We start from the raw sequence: 18,858 nt of genomic DNA, 5'->3' as shown, positions 1-18,858 counted from the left end.
AATCATCACCACCTAGTACAGGCTTTCTAAGGTGCTGAGGCATGCAGAGAGATCTGGAGGGCCCTGTTTTGCTCCTTACTCTCTAAAGTATACTCTCTTATATTGCCCACTGCTTCTGATACTAGTGTGTGTTTAGCGTTGCCAGCCTTTAGTTATGATTGAGAAAATAACAACCTGAAGATGTTTTGATAAGTCCGTTTGACCTTTGAGTTATCTTCTTCCTGAGAAGAAGGAAAAGAAAGTTCCAAGGAGTTTCTGGGAGGAGACTGTTCAATGAAGTTTTTGTGCTGCTGATACTGTTTTAGGTAGTTGGTATTGCTACCACTCACCTGCTTATTAGCAAACTGAAGTTCTTCTCCATTCATCCGTGTCTGCTAGAAATGCTTGACATTTTCCACCCACATAGGTTCTGATGACATCACTTTCACTATCACCTTTGGAGTAAGATGGGCTGCTTTTTCATACACAGCAGAGTGGTGATTGCTGGATACGGACTTGTGTTTTTCCATTACTTTTTTGTAATCTTGTTTTAGTTCACGATGATGATCTACCATTTTCTCTTTGTTCCAGAGAACTGTACAAGCTGTCAGGTAACATTTATTGAGAACTACAATTTGTGTAGGGCAAGTTTAGAAGCTCAAACACCAATAGTTTGTCAAAGAAAAGCTATTAGGCTCTGTTTCTGTGGAATCCTAGGATCTGAGGTCATCCAGTCCAGCTTCTGCAGCATGGCTTCGAGATGGCTCTGTGCCTTCTAGGGGAGTTGATGACTTCACAACAGCCGTTCTGGCTTTCAACAGCTTGAGCTGAAAGAAAGTCTGTTCTTTAGCTGTGCTAAATACTCTCTCTTTAGACTTTCTAGTCACGATTCCAGTTTTGTCTTCTGGAGCTTTGCAGAATTGTCCAAACCTTTCCCCTCACAACAGCCTTTGGGAACCCGATGCTGCACCTAAACTTCTCTTCCCAAGCTACAACATGACTCCTCATGGACATTATTTTCTAAAACAGACACATTAATCACAACCACATATGTTAGTGAGAGAGCCAGCAAAGACTGAATTGTCATCATTTGCTAGAAACCAGGTCCATTTATGTTTTCTTTCCCTGTCTTCTGGTGCCAGTTCATTGAACTCTTCTGTTCTTGGCCCCTTAAATATGTTAATCTTCACATTTTATTTTATATAATAAAAATACTGGTGAAAGACAAGAGAGCCTTTAAGAGTTATGTAAAATACAAAAAAATTGTAAAATACAAAAAAATGTAAAAAAATTATTTTTATTTTTTATTTTTTTGATTAACAATTTTTTAATGTCTACTTATTTTTGAGAGAGAGAGGAGAGAGGAGAGAGAGAGAGAGAGAGAGAGAGAGAGAGAGAGAGAGAGAATGGGGGAGAGGAAGACACAGAATCCAAAACAGGCTCCAGGCTCTGAGCTGTCAGCACAGAACCCGATGTGGGGCTTGAACCCACGAACCATGAGATCATGACCTGAGCCAAAGTCAGATGCTTAACTGACTGAGCCACCCAGGTGCCCCAAAATAAAATTACTAAAAGATGCTTTAAGGTCCAGAATCCATTTTCTGTAAATACTTGCACAAAGGCATTCTGATAAACATTTGATGTTATAGATATAACTATTATAGTACCTTGAAAATAATTCTGTCTTTCCTGGTGATTAATATCTGCAGAAAGATTTCATGATACTACATCATTAAAATAATCTCTGCCTTATCTGATTTCTACATTAAAATTTGTTCTATGTTCATGTCACGATGCTCTTAGACAAATCAAAGATTGTTTTGAATCTAAGACTTTTCTAGTTAGCCTTTCTTTAGATAGTAACTCTAAAAAGTTTCATATTACTAATTTTAAATAATCAATTTCTGTGATTTTTAAACTATGGATTTCTGTGAGTGGGCACGGGAATTATACTGCCTTTTTCATTGTGAAGATAGACTTGAAGATCAAGACAATAGGAAGAACAGAAGAAATTTTGAATACCTGGAATGATAAATTTTTAGAAAAACTACTTCATAGATTAAAGTAAATTTTTTTCATTGATTTATTATAATTAGCGTTACACCAAAGAGTGATATAATCCAGTCAATCAGTAACTGCTAGAATAAATCACTCAGCCCCCCCCCCCCCAAAAAAAAATTTCTCTACTCTTCTCTTCCTTTCCTTCTCCCTAGAATGAATGGATAATGGTGCAGTGCTTTAGTAAAAAGCTCTATCTCAATAGAAAAAAAACTCAAACCTCTTTTAATTCTTACTGCATAAAATGAAACATAATGAAAGTATGGTAGATGCTAGCCTAAAAAAATATATATAAATATAAATAAGCAAAAACACACATATTTAAACAAATCTCTGTGTGTGTTTGTTTTTGTTTTTGTTTTTTTTTTTTGAGAGAGAGAGAGAGTGTGTGCACGTGCCTGCATGCGAGCTGGGGAGGGAGACAATCTTAGGCAGGTTCCTCTTCCAACTCGGGGCTCCATCTCATAACCCCAGGATCACAATCCCGCAAAAATCAAGAGTCGGAAGCTTAACCGACTGAGCCAATCAGGTGCCCCATGGTTTTATTTCTTATAATGTGTTTGAAAATCCTTCAGATTTCTTAGACCTCAGATTCTGCTCCTGGAGAACTGGTGAAGAAACTGTAAACCATATATTCCAAATGATTGCTCTCCATATGCAGTGGTGTGTGTAGGCTTCAACTGGTTTATGAGACCTATTTTTAATTTTCAGGAAATTTGTGAGCTGACTGACCTCACATTGATAGCTTCAGATTGGCCATGATGGGTGTATTTATACCATGGAAATTGGCAAAGAGCTCAGAGCTGGTTATTAAACATTTACTTGCTCATCATTGAATATGGGTATTTGTAAAAAGTTTCTAGGATACTTGTATAAAAACAAATGTTTTAATTTAAAAAATTAAAGGTATATGTTAATATTGGGAACTCTGACATTGTTTTTATAGACTTGTAAGGCTAGGAGTATCTTCTGCTCTTTTGTTTATCCGTCTTTCCTCAGGATCTTACTAGACACACGCTAGATGTCATTTGTAAGAGAACTTTAAAATTACATGTTATGGCTAATGCATAACTAATATTTTCAAAAATAATTCTGGAATGCATCTCTGCAGAAAAATTCTGTAATGCATTCTCTTTTGGCTGCCCATTAAAAATCAGATGAAGTAAGATTTTACTTTCAAGATGTCATGTAAATTTAGTTATTTTAAAATAGGACTATGAAGGAGGAGGCAAGGGGAGGTAATATAATCTTCCATACTCTGTGTTGTCTTCTGCAACTGATTTGTTCTTCTTTTGCCCTTCTTTGGTTTATTTTCTCGCCTTCCTTCTTTATTCTCTCTTCATCTTTTCCGTGGAAGAAGAATCTATTTTTATGTCTATACCCACCCTCTTCCGTTACTTATTTGACCCTTGGAGATTTTTTTAGGAATATGCTCAGCATTTTTGGCTGCTAAAATGTGCTAAAACGTGAGCCAATTAATGACATATTTATTGACAAGTTTTAGGAAACTTGCAGGGTTCATTCTGTGAGAATGATTTGCAAGCTATAATATGTTAGAATGTCAAGCAAGTGGAAACAATTAGTAGCACTAATGTCTTAACCCCAGGTTTACCACTGAGAGAGGGAGATCATTGATGAAAAGGCCCATCTGTTCCATAGATGGTTCCAACTTGCTTGCATAGCCATTTGTAAAGCAAATCAGTTCAGAGATTATACTGCCTGTATAGCTATTTATAGATCTATTTCTCAAAATCGTTGGTTTTGTGCACATTTTACCATGTTTTTGAGATATAAGACTTTATTTTTGGATACTATAGTTATTCAGCAATGTGTTTAGTATATTACACACACCAGGAACATGCATTTTGAAATTGTTGCCAGCTCTAAGAATTGTGAAATCAGTGAGTTAAGTATACCTTTCAGATGAGTTAGTGGACCTAACATTTTGGCAATAATTTGATGTTGGAGGAATAGATTCATCTCAGGATGAGTTTCATTTCTATTTACAGAATGAAAGATGGTAGAGTTCTGTTACTAGAATCAAGTTCTTTCTTAAAATACCCTTAACCTACTTATCTTTTTCTAAATAATGATGCTACACTTCTTACATAGAGTTTCACGGTTTACCACCTGTTTTCACATTTATCTCATTTTCCCATTAGGTATCTGTCCTCTGCTCTTTTCTTCCCATGTGGAAGTCATTGAATTATTGACTCTAAGATTTGAAAGGGCCTTACAAGTCATCTGATCAAGTCCTCTACCCAAGTGATCAGCCTGTCAGCTGTTTCCAAGAGGAGAAAATATTAGAGACAGACAGGGTGACCCTTGGGTCAAATAAGGTAGTGAAAGTAGAATTTCTTTTTTTGTGAGAAAGGCAGACAGTATGATTTCTTTACTTTTACCCCTTTATTTGATGATGATGATGATGATTAATTATTTTGGCTCAGCCTACTGAGCCTGTGAACTTCTGCTTTAGAGGCTCTCCGGTCACTTTAAGGCCATCAATTCCTACCATCCGGGGCCTTTGTCAGTCTGTCAGCTTCAACCTTTACCCATGGGCCAAGCCTAAGGCGTGTGACTTTCTGGGATTGTAAAATACTTGTGTTTTATTCCTGCAGCGATTGATATTTCTTCAAGTTCTTTTCTTTCTTTCTTTCTTTCTTTCTTTCTTTCTTTCTTTCTTTTTTTTTTGTGATTTAGTTATTTCAAATCACATTAATAAACAATTGGAACAAATGAAGAGTTAAAAGTACGGAACGTAAAAATCGTTTGCCTGCTCCAGTTTGAAATTTATTTATTTCTGACTTCAGTAAATCTTTGGCTCTTATTTTAAAATACTTGTCAGTTATTCTTCTCTTGTTGTGATGAGGATACAAATCCAGGCAGGTACATTGATTGTTCTGTGATGCAGATGGAAAAGACGGAAACCCAGGCAGGCTGGGGCTTGGTTTGTCAGGTGATTATCTTTTAATCGTGGCTTGATCGATGACTGTATGCCATGTGCAGTCACTGGAAAACTGATGGTTACGTGAAATTGTGGAAAGATTGATGCAACAGGGGGAACTGTGCTTCCTGAGTCAATGCAATTGGCAATTTGGCAAATTGCGCAAATATGATTCCTCAGCTGCAGGATCAGGAACTCAGGGTAATCACTGTGTAAAAAGGAAAATGAATTTGCTAGTGAGTGCAGAAGGTAAGACGAATGTAAAATCAACCATCTCCAAGTGCACTAAGAGTAGTTCCTGCCGCCTTGGCTTCCCGTTGCCAGGAGAGGGATGAGCTAACACCTGGGTGTGTGTGCGTTACCAACTGTGTCCACAGGAGATGATACACCTGCTAAACCCGGGATTCGTTCTGTATGGACACCGTAAACAGGCATGCACACGTCCTCCATTTCACAGCCCATTGTTAACTACGGCTTTAGAGCCACAGAAAAGAAAATGAAGTGTTGATGAAAAGCCGTCAGTCCTCCTGTAAACAAATGTAAGGTAAACGGACTTAGAGGGGCTTATTGTAAGTTCAGAGTCTTCAATTTTATCTCTGTTTCCAAATGAAGGATTCTGAAGGCAAAGCCTCTCCAGGACTCTTTGTTTAGACTTTACAACAAAAATAGTCTTAGGGAGTTCTTGCCTAGAGGTTTTGTGGTTCTCTTGTGACCATGGAGATTAATCTTCTTCCTGGGAAATCAGCTGTTCACAACACTGCTGCTTTCATTCCCAGAGAATTTCCATTCCTGCCTGGGAATGTCGGATACAGCAACAGGCATTGAGGTCTCTAAATATTGCCCCCAGGTCACGAACTCCCTGACCCTGTCTCAAGTCCCCTTCAGTTATTCATTTTCCTCCTCACTGTGCCAGAAAGTTTTCAGGTGGCCACAGCCCAGCTGCATCTCAAGGGCACTTTCTGCTGTCGGTGATACTGCTGGGAGGTTGGGAGTGAAAAGCAAGACCATTCATTTATTCATTTACTCATGGATTTATTTAGTCAGTATTTATTGTGCTCTTCTTGTGTTTCAGGCTCTCCGTTGGGTAGGAGTAGTGCACTAGTGAGCTAAAAGAGACACCATCCCAAGACTGACATACCGTGTAGTCTGGGGGTGCAAGATCGAACAATCACACTGATTAATGTATATTTTCACACTGAGGTATTAAACATAACAGAAGAACTGGAGTTAGACTAGAGATACTCTGAGGAGACCATAGTTTTCCATGACTGGAAGAATGTGAAGGCAGAATGGGTGGGAGAGAAGTAAAGAGGCCAGAGCCCCAGTGAAGGCGGTGCCTATGGAGACTAGGGAGGTGCAGTAGGCCGAACTGCAAGGAGATTAAAGCCCTTGTAGAGAATTTTGGTCTTTATGGTGAAAGCAAATGGGAAGCTAGTTTGCTGACGGGTTTTAGATGGAGGAAACCCAATGGGGGTTGTGTCATGAAAAGATAATTTTGGCAGTGGGAGGGAGGAGGGCCATATAGGTGGCAGGGATATTCCTTCCACTTTAGAACCTTGAAGCTGGTTGGTTATGTATCCAACATTTCTTCATCGTTGCCTCACTGACGAATACTGTGTGTGTGCACTTCTGTGTCCTCCTCCAGACCCTACATTCTTTGAAGTTTGGGACGCTCTTCTGTTGGCTTTCGGGTCTCCTGTAGTGTCAGACACCAGTTTTGCATGTGCATCCAACAGATGCTTTATTTAAATATTTATTTATTTTTGAAAGAGAGAGACAGTGTGAGTGGGGGAGGGGCAGAGAGAGAGGGAGACACAGAATCCGAAGCAGGCTCCAGGCTCCGAGCCGTCAGCACAGAGCCCGACGCGGGGCTCGAGCCCGCAAACCGTGAGATCATGACCTGAGCCAAAGTCAGCACTTAACCGACTGAGCCACCCAGGCGCCCCCAACAGATGCTATATTTAAAAAGTGTGGCTCTTCTTCATCTCACAAGACACGTCAGTAGGCTTAACACAGCTCTTCTGTATTCTGGGGATGGCATTATCTAGCAATCTAATTTGTTCCAGAAGACAGTGGAAGATAAAAATACACTTGCCTTTTTCTTTTGCTAAGTCACATGTGCCTTGAATTCCATTTCCATACATTAATGTCTTCTAGAAAATGACCTTTACAGTTCTCTCTTCACGTCAAACTAAAGCATTGCTATTGTCATTATTATTACTATCTCCTCATAAATATAAGAGACATTTTAGGGGAGATTTGCTTCTCAGAGAAATTTCCTACAGAGTTGAAGAAACAAAATCACATCGGAAATTTTCTGACTTTGAAAACCAGGCGTTTTTGAGGCCATAAGGGTAGTAATGCCTGTGTCAGAGCCTAGAGAGCAAGTTCTTTGCAGAAGCATTCAGATTCAAATATAAAATATACTGTGATGACCAAACACACACTGGGGGGCTAAGCGAGTATGAGTTTGCTATTTCTCTTTTAAATGAGTAAATGTGTATATATATATGTGTATGTGTGTGTGTATGTACATATATATATATATATATATACACATTTTTTTTAACCAGAGAAGTAATACAAAATTTCAGTGAGTTAATCTATCTTATCTATATCTTATCTATATCTTATATATCTTATATATATCATATATATATATACACATTTTTTTTTAAACCAGAGAAGTAATACAAAATTTCAGTGAGTTAATCTACTATTTTGGGTTGTGGGCCAAGCTCCTCTGAGTGACTGAAGCCTCCAGCAAAGCTGTGCTTAGGTGAGGGGCAGGACCAGACTGCCTCCCACAGTGCAGTCTTCTCAATAACTTTGTCAAAGAGGCTTGTAATCTTCCCCTGGCTGTTTGATCTCTATTTTCTTTTGTAGCGGACTGCTACAGTTTCTTTTGTGCCTCAATCAGATTAATATCCAGTAGGGGAAGGTATAAAGCACATGAGTTTGACAGAAAGGAAGAAGGTTATTATGACATTTGAAATCAGAAGCAAAGAAAAGATCTCTTCTCATATACCTTGTGGGCAAGTCCCTGGGGGTAGTTTTATTAGCGACTTTCACTGAAAGTAAAAAAATGAGGGGCATATAAATAGCACTGATCCTGCTCCTGCCTAGATTAAGATTAGCTTAAGTGCGGGCTGAAAGGTCACACAAGGGCATGGTTCTCTGTAATAGGTAATCATTTAAATCACACACTCAGGAATCTCATGCAAAGGATGTTCAGATAACATATTTCCAGAAGAAAAATATTTCCAGCTTTTCTTTTACCAGTGGTGAGAAGTTCTAGTTGATTTTGTAAGTGGGAAAATTCTTTCCACTGCAGAAATTGGGCCTGGGGGAAGGATAAAGCAGAAGGGAACAGAACAACAGGATTAATTAAGATCATTTGCTGCTCTGCTCCACAATTTTATTACTCCTCCTAAAATGCAATGGAGAGCAGCAGAAACGGGCCAGAGTGATTTGTGTTTGAATTCTGAGCCCTTCAGCAAAATGTATCCTCTATGGGCTGCATTTGTGCAAGAGGAATGGCAATAAAAATATCTGTCTTTCCCATTTTAGTGGGCTTTTGTAAAGAAAAAATTAGATTATGTAAGGAAAACACCACACTTGTTATTTGCCGGGCACCGTTCTAAGCATTTATACTCATTCTTTCACTTGGTTCTTAAAATAATCTTGTAGGTAGACTCTATTCTCTCCTTTTATAGGGAAAACAGAGCCACGGAGAGCCAAAGTAACTTGCTCGAGGCTGGCCAGTAAGTCTTGGTGCTAGGATTTGAACCCATGCGCTTGGGTTCCAGAAGTTCATGCTTTTAATCACTCGGATTAAAAAGAGGAAAAACAACAACAACAACAACAACGACTCTAAACTAAATGAGAAGACCAGTTTTTGAATCCTGGCTTCATGGGCTGTGTTACTGTGGTCAGGCCTCTTAAGCACTCTGAACTTCAGTTTGCTCATCATAAAATAACACCTACTTTTAGATGTTTGGTGAGGACTAAGTAAGAAAAAAATGCAAAGTTCAGTTTTCAACCAATAGGAGGCATGCAGTATATTATTATTTATTGAGGGTGGGATGGTATATTTGTCTGCTCGGGTTGCCCTAATAAAATACCGGTGACTGGGTGAACAGTCAGAACAACAGAAATCGATTTTCTTACAGTCCTGAAAGCTGGAAGTTCAAGGTTAAGGGACAAGCAGGGTTGATTTCTGAGACCTCTCCCTGGTTTTCAGGTAGTCTTCTCGCTGTGTCCTCAAATGGCCTTTCTCCATGCACCTGGGGAGAGAGAAGAGGGATTGCTGGTGTCTCTTCTTGTTGAAAGGATTAGGGTCTGACCCTTATGATCTCATTTAACCTTAATTATTTCCTTAAAGGTCCTGTCTCCAAATATAGTCACATTGGAGATTAGGGCTTCAACAAATGAATTTGGAGGAGACACAGTTCAGTCCTTATCAAGCTGGTAAGCTGGGGAGAGAGAATTGGAAGGAAAGAAGCATTTAGAGTATTTTTGATATTTAAAGTAGATTTCTTAGGTAGCAATTCGGGAGGCAGAAGAAACTGTCAGCTATGTGTAGTAAATTAGGAGATATACAATATACTCATAACTGTATGCCATTTGTATTCCATTTGGAGCTATAGAAAGTGTCTCCATACTATCGATTTTTGCTCTTTTAGGTGAGCCTGAATTTAAATACATTGGGAATATGCATGGTAATGAGGCCGTTGGACGGGAACTGCTCATTTTCCTGGCCCAATACCTGTGCAACGAATACCAAAAGGGGAACGAGACCATCGTCAAGCTGATCCACAACACTCGTATCCACATCATGCCTTCCCTCAACCCCGATGGCTTTGAGAAGGCTGCATCTCAGGTGAGTTCTGGCCAGCTCAGAGCAGGGCACGCTTTCTTCATTTCATATGTTTGTACCTATGTGCTTATGTGTAAGTAATATACTCATATGAAGTTTACATAGAGGGCAGAGGAGGATATAAGGGACATGCCATTCAACTTGCTGGCAAGAAAAAAATTTAGAAGGAAAGAGATGGGGGGTGAGTTTCTTCAGCAGAGATTGACAATGAGAAATTTTGTTAATAAGTCAATATTCAATTAATGTTTTGTTGTTAAATAAATCATATTTATTCACCCACGTTTGTGACTAGATAAATTTCCTTTCTTCTAAAAATCTAAAAATAGGACTATTGTCAAGTGTTGAAGAGTAATGCCATGGCTGTCTCTGAATGAGGTGATGTCATAGCGCCCTCTACTGACAACGAGGAAGGAATATTTTGGCCAGATGAATGTTTAATTCTTGTCTATGTATGATGAGTAAAGTAAAAAACAACAACAACAAGAACTCTTCCTACATCAAACATGAAATTAATTTAATACATTGTAACTGTTAGAGAACCTGGGAAGTAATGACAAAATTGTAAGAGAAAATATATGGTATGCGTTCATTTTTTGTTTGCACAGGTATGGAGAGCCTTAGCTGCAGTTTTCTTATTTTATAGGAAGGTACTAAAGTATATAATAGGATGCTTATCTCCAGGTAGAAAGTTGATTTGTACTCTAAAAATGAAAGATCCAGTGATCTGTCGGTTTGACATTGTAAGAAACCCAGACAGTGAATTTCTGTAAATAACATCGATACAATTTCTAAAGTGATAAAAGGAAAATTCTAATAATAGAGAATTAAATTATTTACTATCTTAAGAACTGTAATATTATTTATTATAATTAATAATTATAAATATAATTATTTATATTCAGAATTGTAAGACAGAAGGACAAAAAGATTATCATTTTTATTTTCTGTTTTAGATTTTTATTCCTTAGAGTCTAAGTCATCTGGGCTTATATAATCTCAAGAATATGGGAATTAGCTCTATATCATAGATTATGTATAATTTAATAGTAAAACAAGAAATATGCATTATGGAATATAGCTAAATGTCTTGGAAATTCATTAAATTTCCAGATTATGCCATTACTGGAATAAAGGGCTTAAAATTGAACAGAAATTTTTGAACTTAGAAGAGCTCTATGAAATTGTTCATGAAGACTGTAAGAGGGAGGTATATTACTAATATGTAAATAATTTATGTTAAACTCATTTAAAACCTCCGATCTTTAGTAATTTCTTTTGAATACTAAAAAGATTGATTGCTGTGATTTACAAAGCCAATGAATATTTTACTTAAACCAAAATCTAGACTGGCATGATTCGTTTAATAAAATTTTTTTTAAGTGTTTTTTACTTTTGAGAGAGAGACAGAGACAGAGAGAGAGAGACAGAGCATGAGCGGGGGAGGAGCAAAGAGAGAGGGAGACACAGAATCCAAAGCAGGCTCCAGGCCCTGAGCTGTCAGCCCGATGTGGGGCTTGAACCCTGGAATCTTTTTTTTAAAATTTTTTTTTTCAACGTTTTTTATTTATTTTTGGGACAGAGAGAGACAGAGCATGAACGGGGGAGGGGCAGAGAGAGAGAGGGAGACACAGAATCGGAAACAGGCTACAGGCTCCGAGCCGTCAGCCCAGAGCCTGACGCGGGGCTCGAACTCACGGACCGCAAGATCGTGACCTGGCTGAAGTCGGACGCTTAACCGACTGCGCCACCCAGGCGCCCCAAACCCTGGAATCTTGAGATCATGACCTGAGCTGAAGTCAGATGCTTAACCGACTGAGCCACCCAGGTGCCCCTAGATTGGCATGCTGTGAAAGGTATCATCTATTACTAATATACACAGATATTTTTTGCAGTTTGATGATACATATCTTTTAAATGTAATTATTATTACATTTAAAATACTATTATTTAAAATATTATTCATTGAAAATATTTTTGAAATGAGCATAACAAATACTTTAAACCTGATACCTTCATGTGTTTGTCAGTAAGAGAGTGAAAATGCAGCTTTGAGAGGATATTGCTGAAATAATTAATCTTAATAAATTATTTTAAAAATCATTAATGAAAACCTTAATTAGATAGTAACAGTGGTACTAAATAACTTACTATTTTCCCCCTTGATCTTTTTCAGCCTGGTGAGCTCAAGGACTGGTTTGTGGGTCGAAGCAATGCCCAGGGAATAGATCTGAACCGGAACTTTCCAGACCTGGATAGGATAGTTTATGTGAATGAGAAAGAAGGTGGTCCAAATAATCATCTGTTGAAAAATCTGAAGAAGATTGTGGATCAAAACACGAAGGTAGAGAATATGTGTAGTTTTCCTGGGTTCTGTCCTCTAGCCTAAGGAAACGTGTTCTAATATCTTCAACATAATGGAGGACTTAAGAGTAATACTAAAGCTTGTATGGGATAATTAGCCAGTGCCTGGAAAGTCAAGGCTGGAGACCATGGAATTGGGCAGGGGGTCAGGGGAATAAGAAGTGGGGTGGGGACATGAAGGAAGAACCCAGTTGGGGGTGTCTTAAAAAGTCTTCACGGCCTTTCAGAGGTGCTTTATCAGCACATCAGAGCATTTCACACTGTTGATCTTTTTCTTTTTTTCCAGAACTTTCTCCTTCTTTGCTTTGCACAACTCCACTCTCTCATGCCCCTTCTACTGCCTTTCCAATTACTGCTCAGCTTCTTTCCCTGCTTCCTCTACCTTGGCTAAGTGCTGGCCTTCAGGGTGCAATCTGCTACCCTTATCTCTTTCCCTGCAGACCCATCTCTGCAACTCCCGATCTCCTGGGGAGTTCTCTTTCTCTATTTTACTTACTCACTGAGTCCCTTTATCTGGCGACACCCAGGGCCTCAAAAAGAAACATTTTCCATAAGAAAACAGTGTTTTCTCATTTACCCTATCATCAAAGCCTTGATTTTCTCATCACTGTTACCACCCACCAGCAATCAGTTGGATCCCAGTGATTTGAGGGCCATAACACTTCTTCAGTTTCCTCTACTCTGCAAATTCATTCCACTTTTTGGTTCAGGCCCCCACTGTCTCCTGCTCTGATGAATACAGTAGTCCCCTATTCTTGCTTTGGGTTTCAGCCTCTCCCAATTCTGTTCAATCTTCTCAAATTCCTCCAGAGTGATCTTCATACACAGATTACTGCCCCATTGCTTATAAAGCCTTGCCAGCTGTCCACTGTCCAGAGGATAAAGTAAAAACTCAGTATGTCAGAATTGTGTGATGGCTTGGCATGGAGACTCTGGAAGCAGCCACCTTGGCCGCCCTGGCTCCATATTTGCTGCATGAGTTTTGGAAAGTTATTTAACCACTATATGCTTCTGCTTCTTCATCTGACATGGAGATGATAATGTCTACCCCATAGGATGGTTATAAGCATTGAACGAGTTAATAGAGATAAAGTACTTGAAGTCAGGACCCAGAACTACTGTTACTATTTCAGCATACTTTCTCAGTGCTCTGTGTCATGTACGTCAGAGTGAGATGGATGCATTGACATCTCCACTAAACTTCGATGCTCCTTCAAACCAATATTGTTTGAACGTTGTTTTCAGTTACCTGGAGAGAGATAGAGCCCATAGTGGAGGAAAGGTGGAGAACCGCTGTTGGCAGCTTTCAGTTCCTCTTCGATTTTTCTAGGCCATTCTGCTTTGGCTCACCAACTACTTCTTGTACCTTTCCTAAGTGAGAATGTGGAAAGTATGATTTCTCCATTTTATTATCATGCCAAGGCTGCTCAAGTGTCCCTTGGGGTCCGGCAGCTGCTGGCCGACCGTTCCTTAATTGGGCTCTCATAGTCCATATACCTAGTCCACCGACTCCTTTTTTGCTCCCTAAGCACACCATTTTCTAATGATTTTTTTAACGTTTATATATTTGTGAGAGAGCGAGTGAGTGGAGGAGGGGCAGAGAGAGAGAGAGGGGGACAGAGGATCTGGCTGCTCTGCACTGACAGCAGCCAGCCCAACGCAGGGCTCAAACACACAAACTGTGAGATCATGACCTGAGCCGAAGTCAGACACTCAACTGACTGAGCCACCCAGGCATCCCCCTTTTCTTATTATTTTATGCCTATTTATGTGTTGTTCCAACTGTCTGGCATGCTCTTTCCTTTGTTTTCCATGTCATCTCCTCTGTGAAGCCTTCTTCAGCTCTTCCAGACAGATCCTGTTAAGCTTCCTCGATGTTCTTTATAAATACTTCAGTGTGGTGCTTACAATTATATAGAGCTTTGTGTTTGTTATAATTACTTCTATAACTATTTTGCCTTTTAATTCTAGATTTCAGTCTTTTGGTTGCAAGAATTATAGTTTATATTTGAGTCTGACATAGCAGGCTGGAAATCTGTTATGAATGAATGCAATCGAGCTTGGCAAGCAAATCACAATATCTGAAAATCCACAGCTGGGGTTTCAGACAAGCATTCATCATGTGGTTGGGGCACCAGAGAGAGGATCCAGGAGATAAGGAGGGTCCTGGATTCTTGGTGTAAAGTTCTTAAAACTCTCCTGCCTATATTTAGGATTCATTCCAGAAACTTGGGCTATGCCTACAAGTGGAAACTGGTCTCAGAAAAGGACTGGCAGGGGCTGAGGATTCTAGTAGAACCTGGTGAGTGGGTGACTTAAACATTCCTGCTTCTGATTCACAGATACAGTTGCATTTTCTCAGTCCCCATGCATCTTTCCTGGAAGAAGGGAGAGCTGGAAAGGCAGGGGAGTGGGTGGGGTCAGCAGAGGTGAAAAGAGGGCAGTCCTGTGTGATAAGCTGTGAGGGAGCAGGAAATGAAAAATTGTTGTGGGAGCCCAATGCTGATATTAGCCTACAGACTTTACCCACTGCTTGCATTAACCTGCCTGTGCTGTCTTCACCAAATCTGAGAAATGAGAAAAGCAATTCCTGTCACCTCGCAAAGAAGAATCTATGAAATAAGTTCATGTTGACAGGACATTTGATTGGCAGCCTTTGTGCAATGCCATTATTTTCTGTCAGCACTACCTTCCTCTTCCCCAATAGAGCTTGTGTAATATTTGCATAATCTCTGTATTGGATATTTTCTTATTTCTAGCTTAAGCAATACTTACTTAAAAGGTGTATCTTCATGATACTTAAAAAAAATTAGAGCTTTCATTGAAACAATCTCAATGCCAATACTTTTTCTGGGTAAAGGTAAATTAAAGAGAAATACGTAAAAATTAAAAAATTGGTCTCTTTTCTGGAACAGAAGCAAGGTGTGTTTACATTAGACTAAATCTTCAGTAAACCTGCCTAATAATCCTGGGATGATATTGCTCATGTCTGGCTCATCCTGTCTTGTTTCCATCTCTGTCATTAAGACTGAGACAGTGTTTAGACTGTGCCTGGTAGGAGACATATAGTAGGCATTTACTTAATATTATTACACATTTCCCCTTTTCTGACTTCTCCTTCTCGGCTTCTATATCCCTATAGCAGTTTCTATGTTTATTTATTTATTTTTATGGAGATACAGTTGACATATAACAGAACATTAGTTTCAAATGTGCTGCATAATGATTTGGTGTTTGCATATATTGTGAAATAACCACAATAAATCAGTTAACCATTAGTCACCATACATACAGTTTTTTCTTGTGCTAGAACATTTAAGATCTACTCTCTTAGAAACCTCAAATATAGAGTACAGTGTTATTAATATAGTCACCCTGTTGTACATTATATCTCCATGACTTATTTTATAATTGGAAGTTTATACCTTTTGACCACCTTCACCCATTTCCCTCCCCATCCCCCAACACCGCCTCTGGCAACCGCCCATCTGTCCTTATAATGGTTTTTAAATGTCCAGATTTGTAGGAATTAGGGGTTAAAAATGCAGATTAAAAAAAAAGTTTTTATTTGTTTATTTTGAGAGAGAAAGAGACAGAGAGCAGGGGAAGGGCAGAGAGAGAGAGAGAGAGAGAGAGAGAGAGAGAATTCCAAGCAGGCTCTCAGTGTGGAGCCCAACACCGCTGGAAACCACGAACCGTGAGATCTTGACCAGAGAGCTGAAATCAAAAGTCGATGCTTAGCCTATTGAGCCACCCAAGTGCCCCCCCCCTCACAACATGCAGATTAAAAAAAAAAAAAATTTTTTTAATGTTTATTTTATTTTTGAGACAGGGAGAGACAGCATGAACAGGGGAGGGTCAGAGAGAGAGGGAGACACAGAATCCGAAACAGGCTCCAGGCTCTGAGCTGTCAGCACAGAGCCCGACGCGGGGCTCGACCTCGCAGACCACGAGATCATGACCTGAGCCGAAGTCAGATGCTTAACCGACTGAGCCACCCAGGTGCCCCAACAACATGCAGATTTTTATGAATGCTGATTCAGGAAGTCTGGTGTGTGTGTCCTGGGGAAATGGGTGATGAAGAGGAATCTACATTTTTACCAAGTGCTCCAGCTGTTTCCTTGTTCTTCTGAGCCTCTGAATAAAAGTTCTCTCTTGCTCCTGTCTTTTCTCATCTGTTCTTGAGCTCTTTGGCCTGGTCACCACCACTGTTATCTGGGTTTAGTACATGAGCCTTGGCCTGGATTGTTTGAAAGCAGAGTGGATTAAATCAAACAATTTTATTAAATTTATACTTGTCTTTAGTGGCTAGAGTTGTGAAGAAAAGGAAATAAATACAGCTTTAATATATTTTAAAAGCCAAAGCCATCTAATTATAGAACATAACATTTGAGCTCTATTTACAGTTCTTAAATGGAAATTTTAAAGATGGGTCATAATTGATTCTAGCTTCTGTTGGGGCTTAATCTTGAAGGTGTTCCAGAAGTTTCTCTATGGATTACTTAAAGACATAATTACAGTTCAAAGAGGATCTCATCATTTAGACAGCCTAAAGCATTCTATTAATAGCCAAAGACAAACTGAGTTTAATTTGTCAAATTGTGGAATTTACTCACTTAATTTACTCAATTTACTCACGTGTTACTGGTAACACGTCTATTAGCAACAGTGTATATATAAGAATTAGCAGTAGGTCAAACCTAATGGCCGAATATGACTTTGTGTATTCAGGACTGTAAAATTTATTCCAAAAGTGATTCTTAAAAATGTTTTTTATTACAAAATTAATATGTTATTATGAACAAAAAGATAAAGTAAATATAAATGAGGAGAAAAATAACCCTTTACCCTATAGTCTTACATGACCGCCATTCACATTTTGGCATGTATCCTTCAGGATTATTATTATCTTTTAATTTTTTTAATGTTTATTTTTGAGAGAGGGAGAGAGAGAGAGAGAGAGAGAGAGAGAGAGAGAGAGAGAGAATGAACACAAGGGGGGTAAGGGCAGAGAGAGAGGGAGGCACAGAATCCAAGGCAGGCTCCAGGCTCTGAGCTGTCAGCACAGAGCCCAACGCAGGGCTAGAACTCACCAACCACGAGATCTCATGACCTGTCTGAGCCGAAGTCCGACGCTTAACCGACTGAGCCACCCAAGCACCCCAGAATTATTTTGTATGCATGTATCAATCTGTGAATGTATGGAAGCATACATGCACACTGTTTTGAACCCTCTCAGGTGAATAATAAATACAACAGTAGAGTCTGTCACTGTATGGCTTTGCCTCCTGACCTCCCACTCAAACCAGTCCTTTGCCCCAGGGGGTGCTTGCCTACTTCCTCCAAGTGTGCTCTCCTCCTTTCTTATTTTTACCACTCCCCTTTCCCCCCGTCCAAACCCTGCCTTATTTTCCCCCCGAGGCATAGTGGAGTTACACCCTCTTCCTAAAGTCTTCAGAGATTTCTGTCTCTTCTCAACTCATTGAAACAATTGTCAGTACCAATCACTGGGTTTGAGTGAATAGGAGGAATGAAAAAGTTGAACACGGAAGGGGATTGACAAGAAATTCAATAGTACAATGAAACTTTAAGCAGAACATCCTAAAAGAATGTGTTACACTCATATCATATGACACTATTGCCATTTTTTGAACAGTCGAGACTAATAAACCATAAATTCATCGCAAAGAAAAGCATATGCATTTTTTGGATTAAAGATTTTTTTGATTAAGTGATCCATATATGTTCTTTTAAGGTTGATTTAAATCAAAATTTAAACTGGATTTAACAAATTAATTTGAATTCCAGAAACAAATTTAAGTATGTGTAAGAATTTAGTATATGGTAAGGGAATGTTTCAGATCATTGTGGAAAGAAAGGATAAATTCTATATATGAAATTGAGACAAATCCATCTCACAAATATCAGCATAAATCAACATAAAATGTATCTATCTATCATCTATCTATCTATCTATCTAAACATGAACCTCATAAAGGAAAACTTTGGTAAATATATAATTTTTAGACGGGGATAGAGCTTCTAAATGCCTTATATAGAAAAACTGGCACATGATGACCACTTAATAGCTTTTGAGTGAATGAATAAAATAAAAAAACAAAGGAAGAGACCATAAAGAAAAGATCAGTAGATTTGACAACATAAATACCTTAATATTTTGTATTTTAATTATTATCATTATTAAATTTGAAAGAAATAAACTTGAAAGACAAATGACAAACTTAGAAAATGTCTATAATATAGATGGTCATGTTTTTACTGAGTAAAAAACTCTTACAAATTAATAAAAAAAGATCAACATTTCAATAGAAAAATCAGTTAAACCATGTATAAAAGTGTCACCAAAGAATAAACATGAATGGTGACTAACATATAAAAATGGTTCTAGTGTTGTTAATTAAAGAGGCATATTTAAAAAAAATTCTAATTTGTCGTGTATCAAAGTGACAGATTAAAACACACACACATATCCTATGTTGGTAAGAGTGATGAGAAATAGCAGGTTTAATATACTATTGCTGTATTTTACAGACAAGCAATTTAGAATGCGTGTTTAAAATTTAAAAAATGTGCTTAGCTTTCGGTTTGATCATTCAATTTTTAGGGAAATTTCCTT

The 18,858-nt window shown here is 38.6% G+C and overlaps 1 protein-coding gene across 1 annotated transcript in view; it reads left to right on the top strand.

Annotated features, from left to right (window-relative positions):
• Positions 1 to 18,858, top strand: part of CPE (carboxypeptidase E) — a 117,232-nt gene that overhangs the window by 72,144 nt on the left and 26,230 nt on the right. Inside the window, exons 2-3 of the mRNA XM_058720953.1 lie at positions 9,667 to 9,863; positions 12,034 to 12,201. Of these exons, the coding sequence (XP_058576936.1) occupies positions 9,667 to 9,863; positions 12,034 to 12,201 (365 nt within the window). The remainder of the gene's footprint in view (positions 1 to 9,666; positions 9,864 to 12,033; positions 12,202 to 18,858) is intronic.

The sequence above is a fragment of the Neofelis nebulosa genome, chromosome 3, assembly GCF_028018385.1.
Source record: "Neofelis nebulosa isolate mNeoNeb1 chromosome 3, mNeoNeb1.pri, whole genome shotgun sequence".
Lineage (NCBI taxonomy): Eukaryota > Metazoa > Chordata > Mammalia > Carnivora > Felidae > Neofelis > Neofelis nebulosa.
The sequence above is the reverse complement of the archived record's forward strand: the minus strand, read 5'-3'. Positions and strand labels throughout refer to the sequence as shown.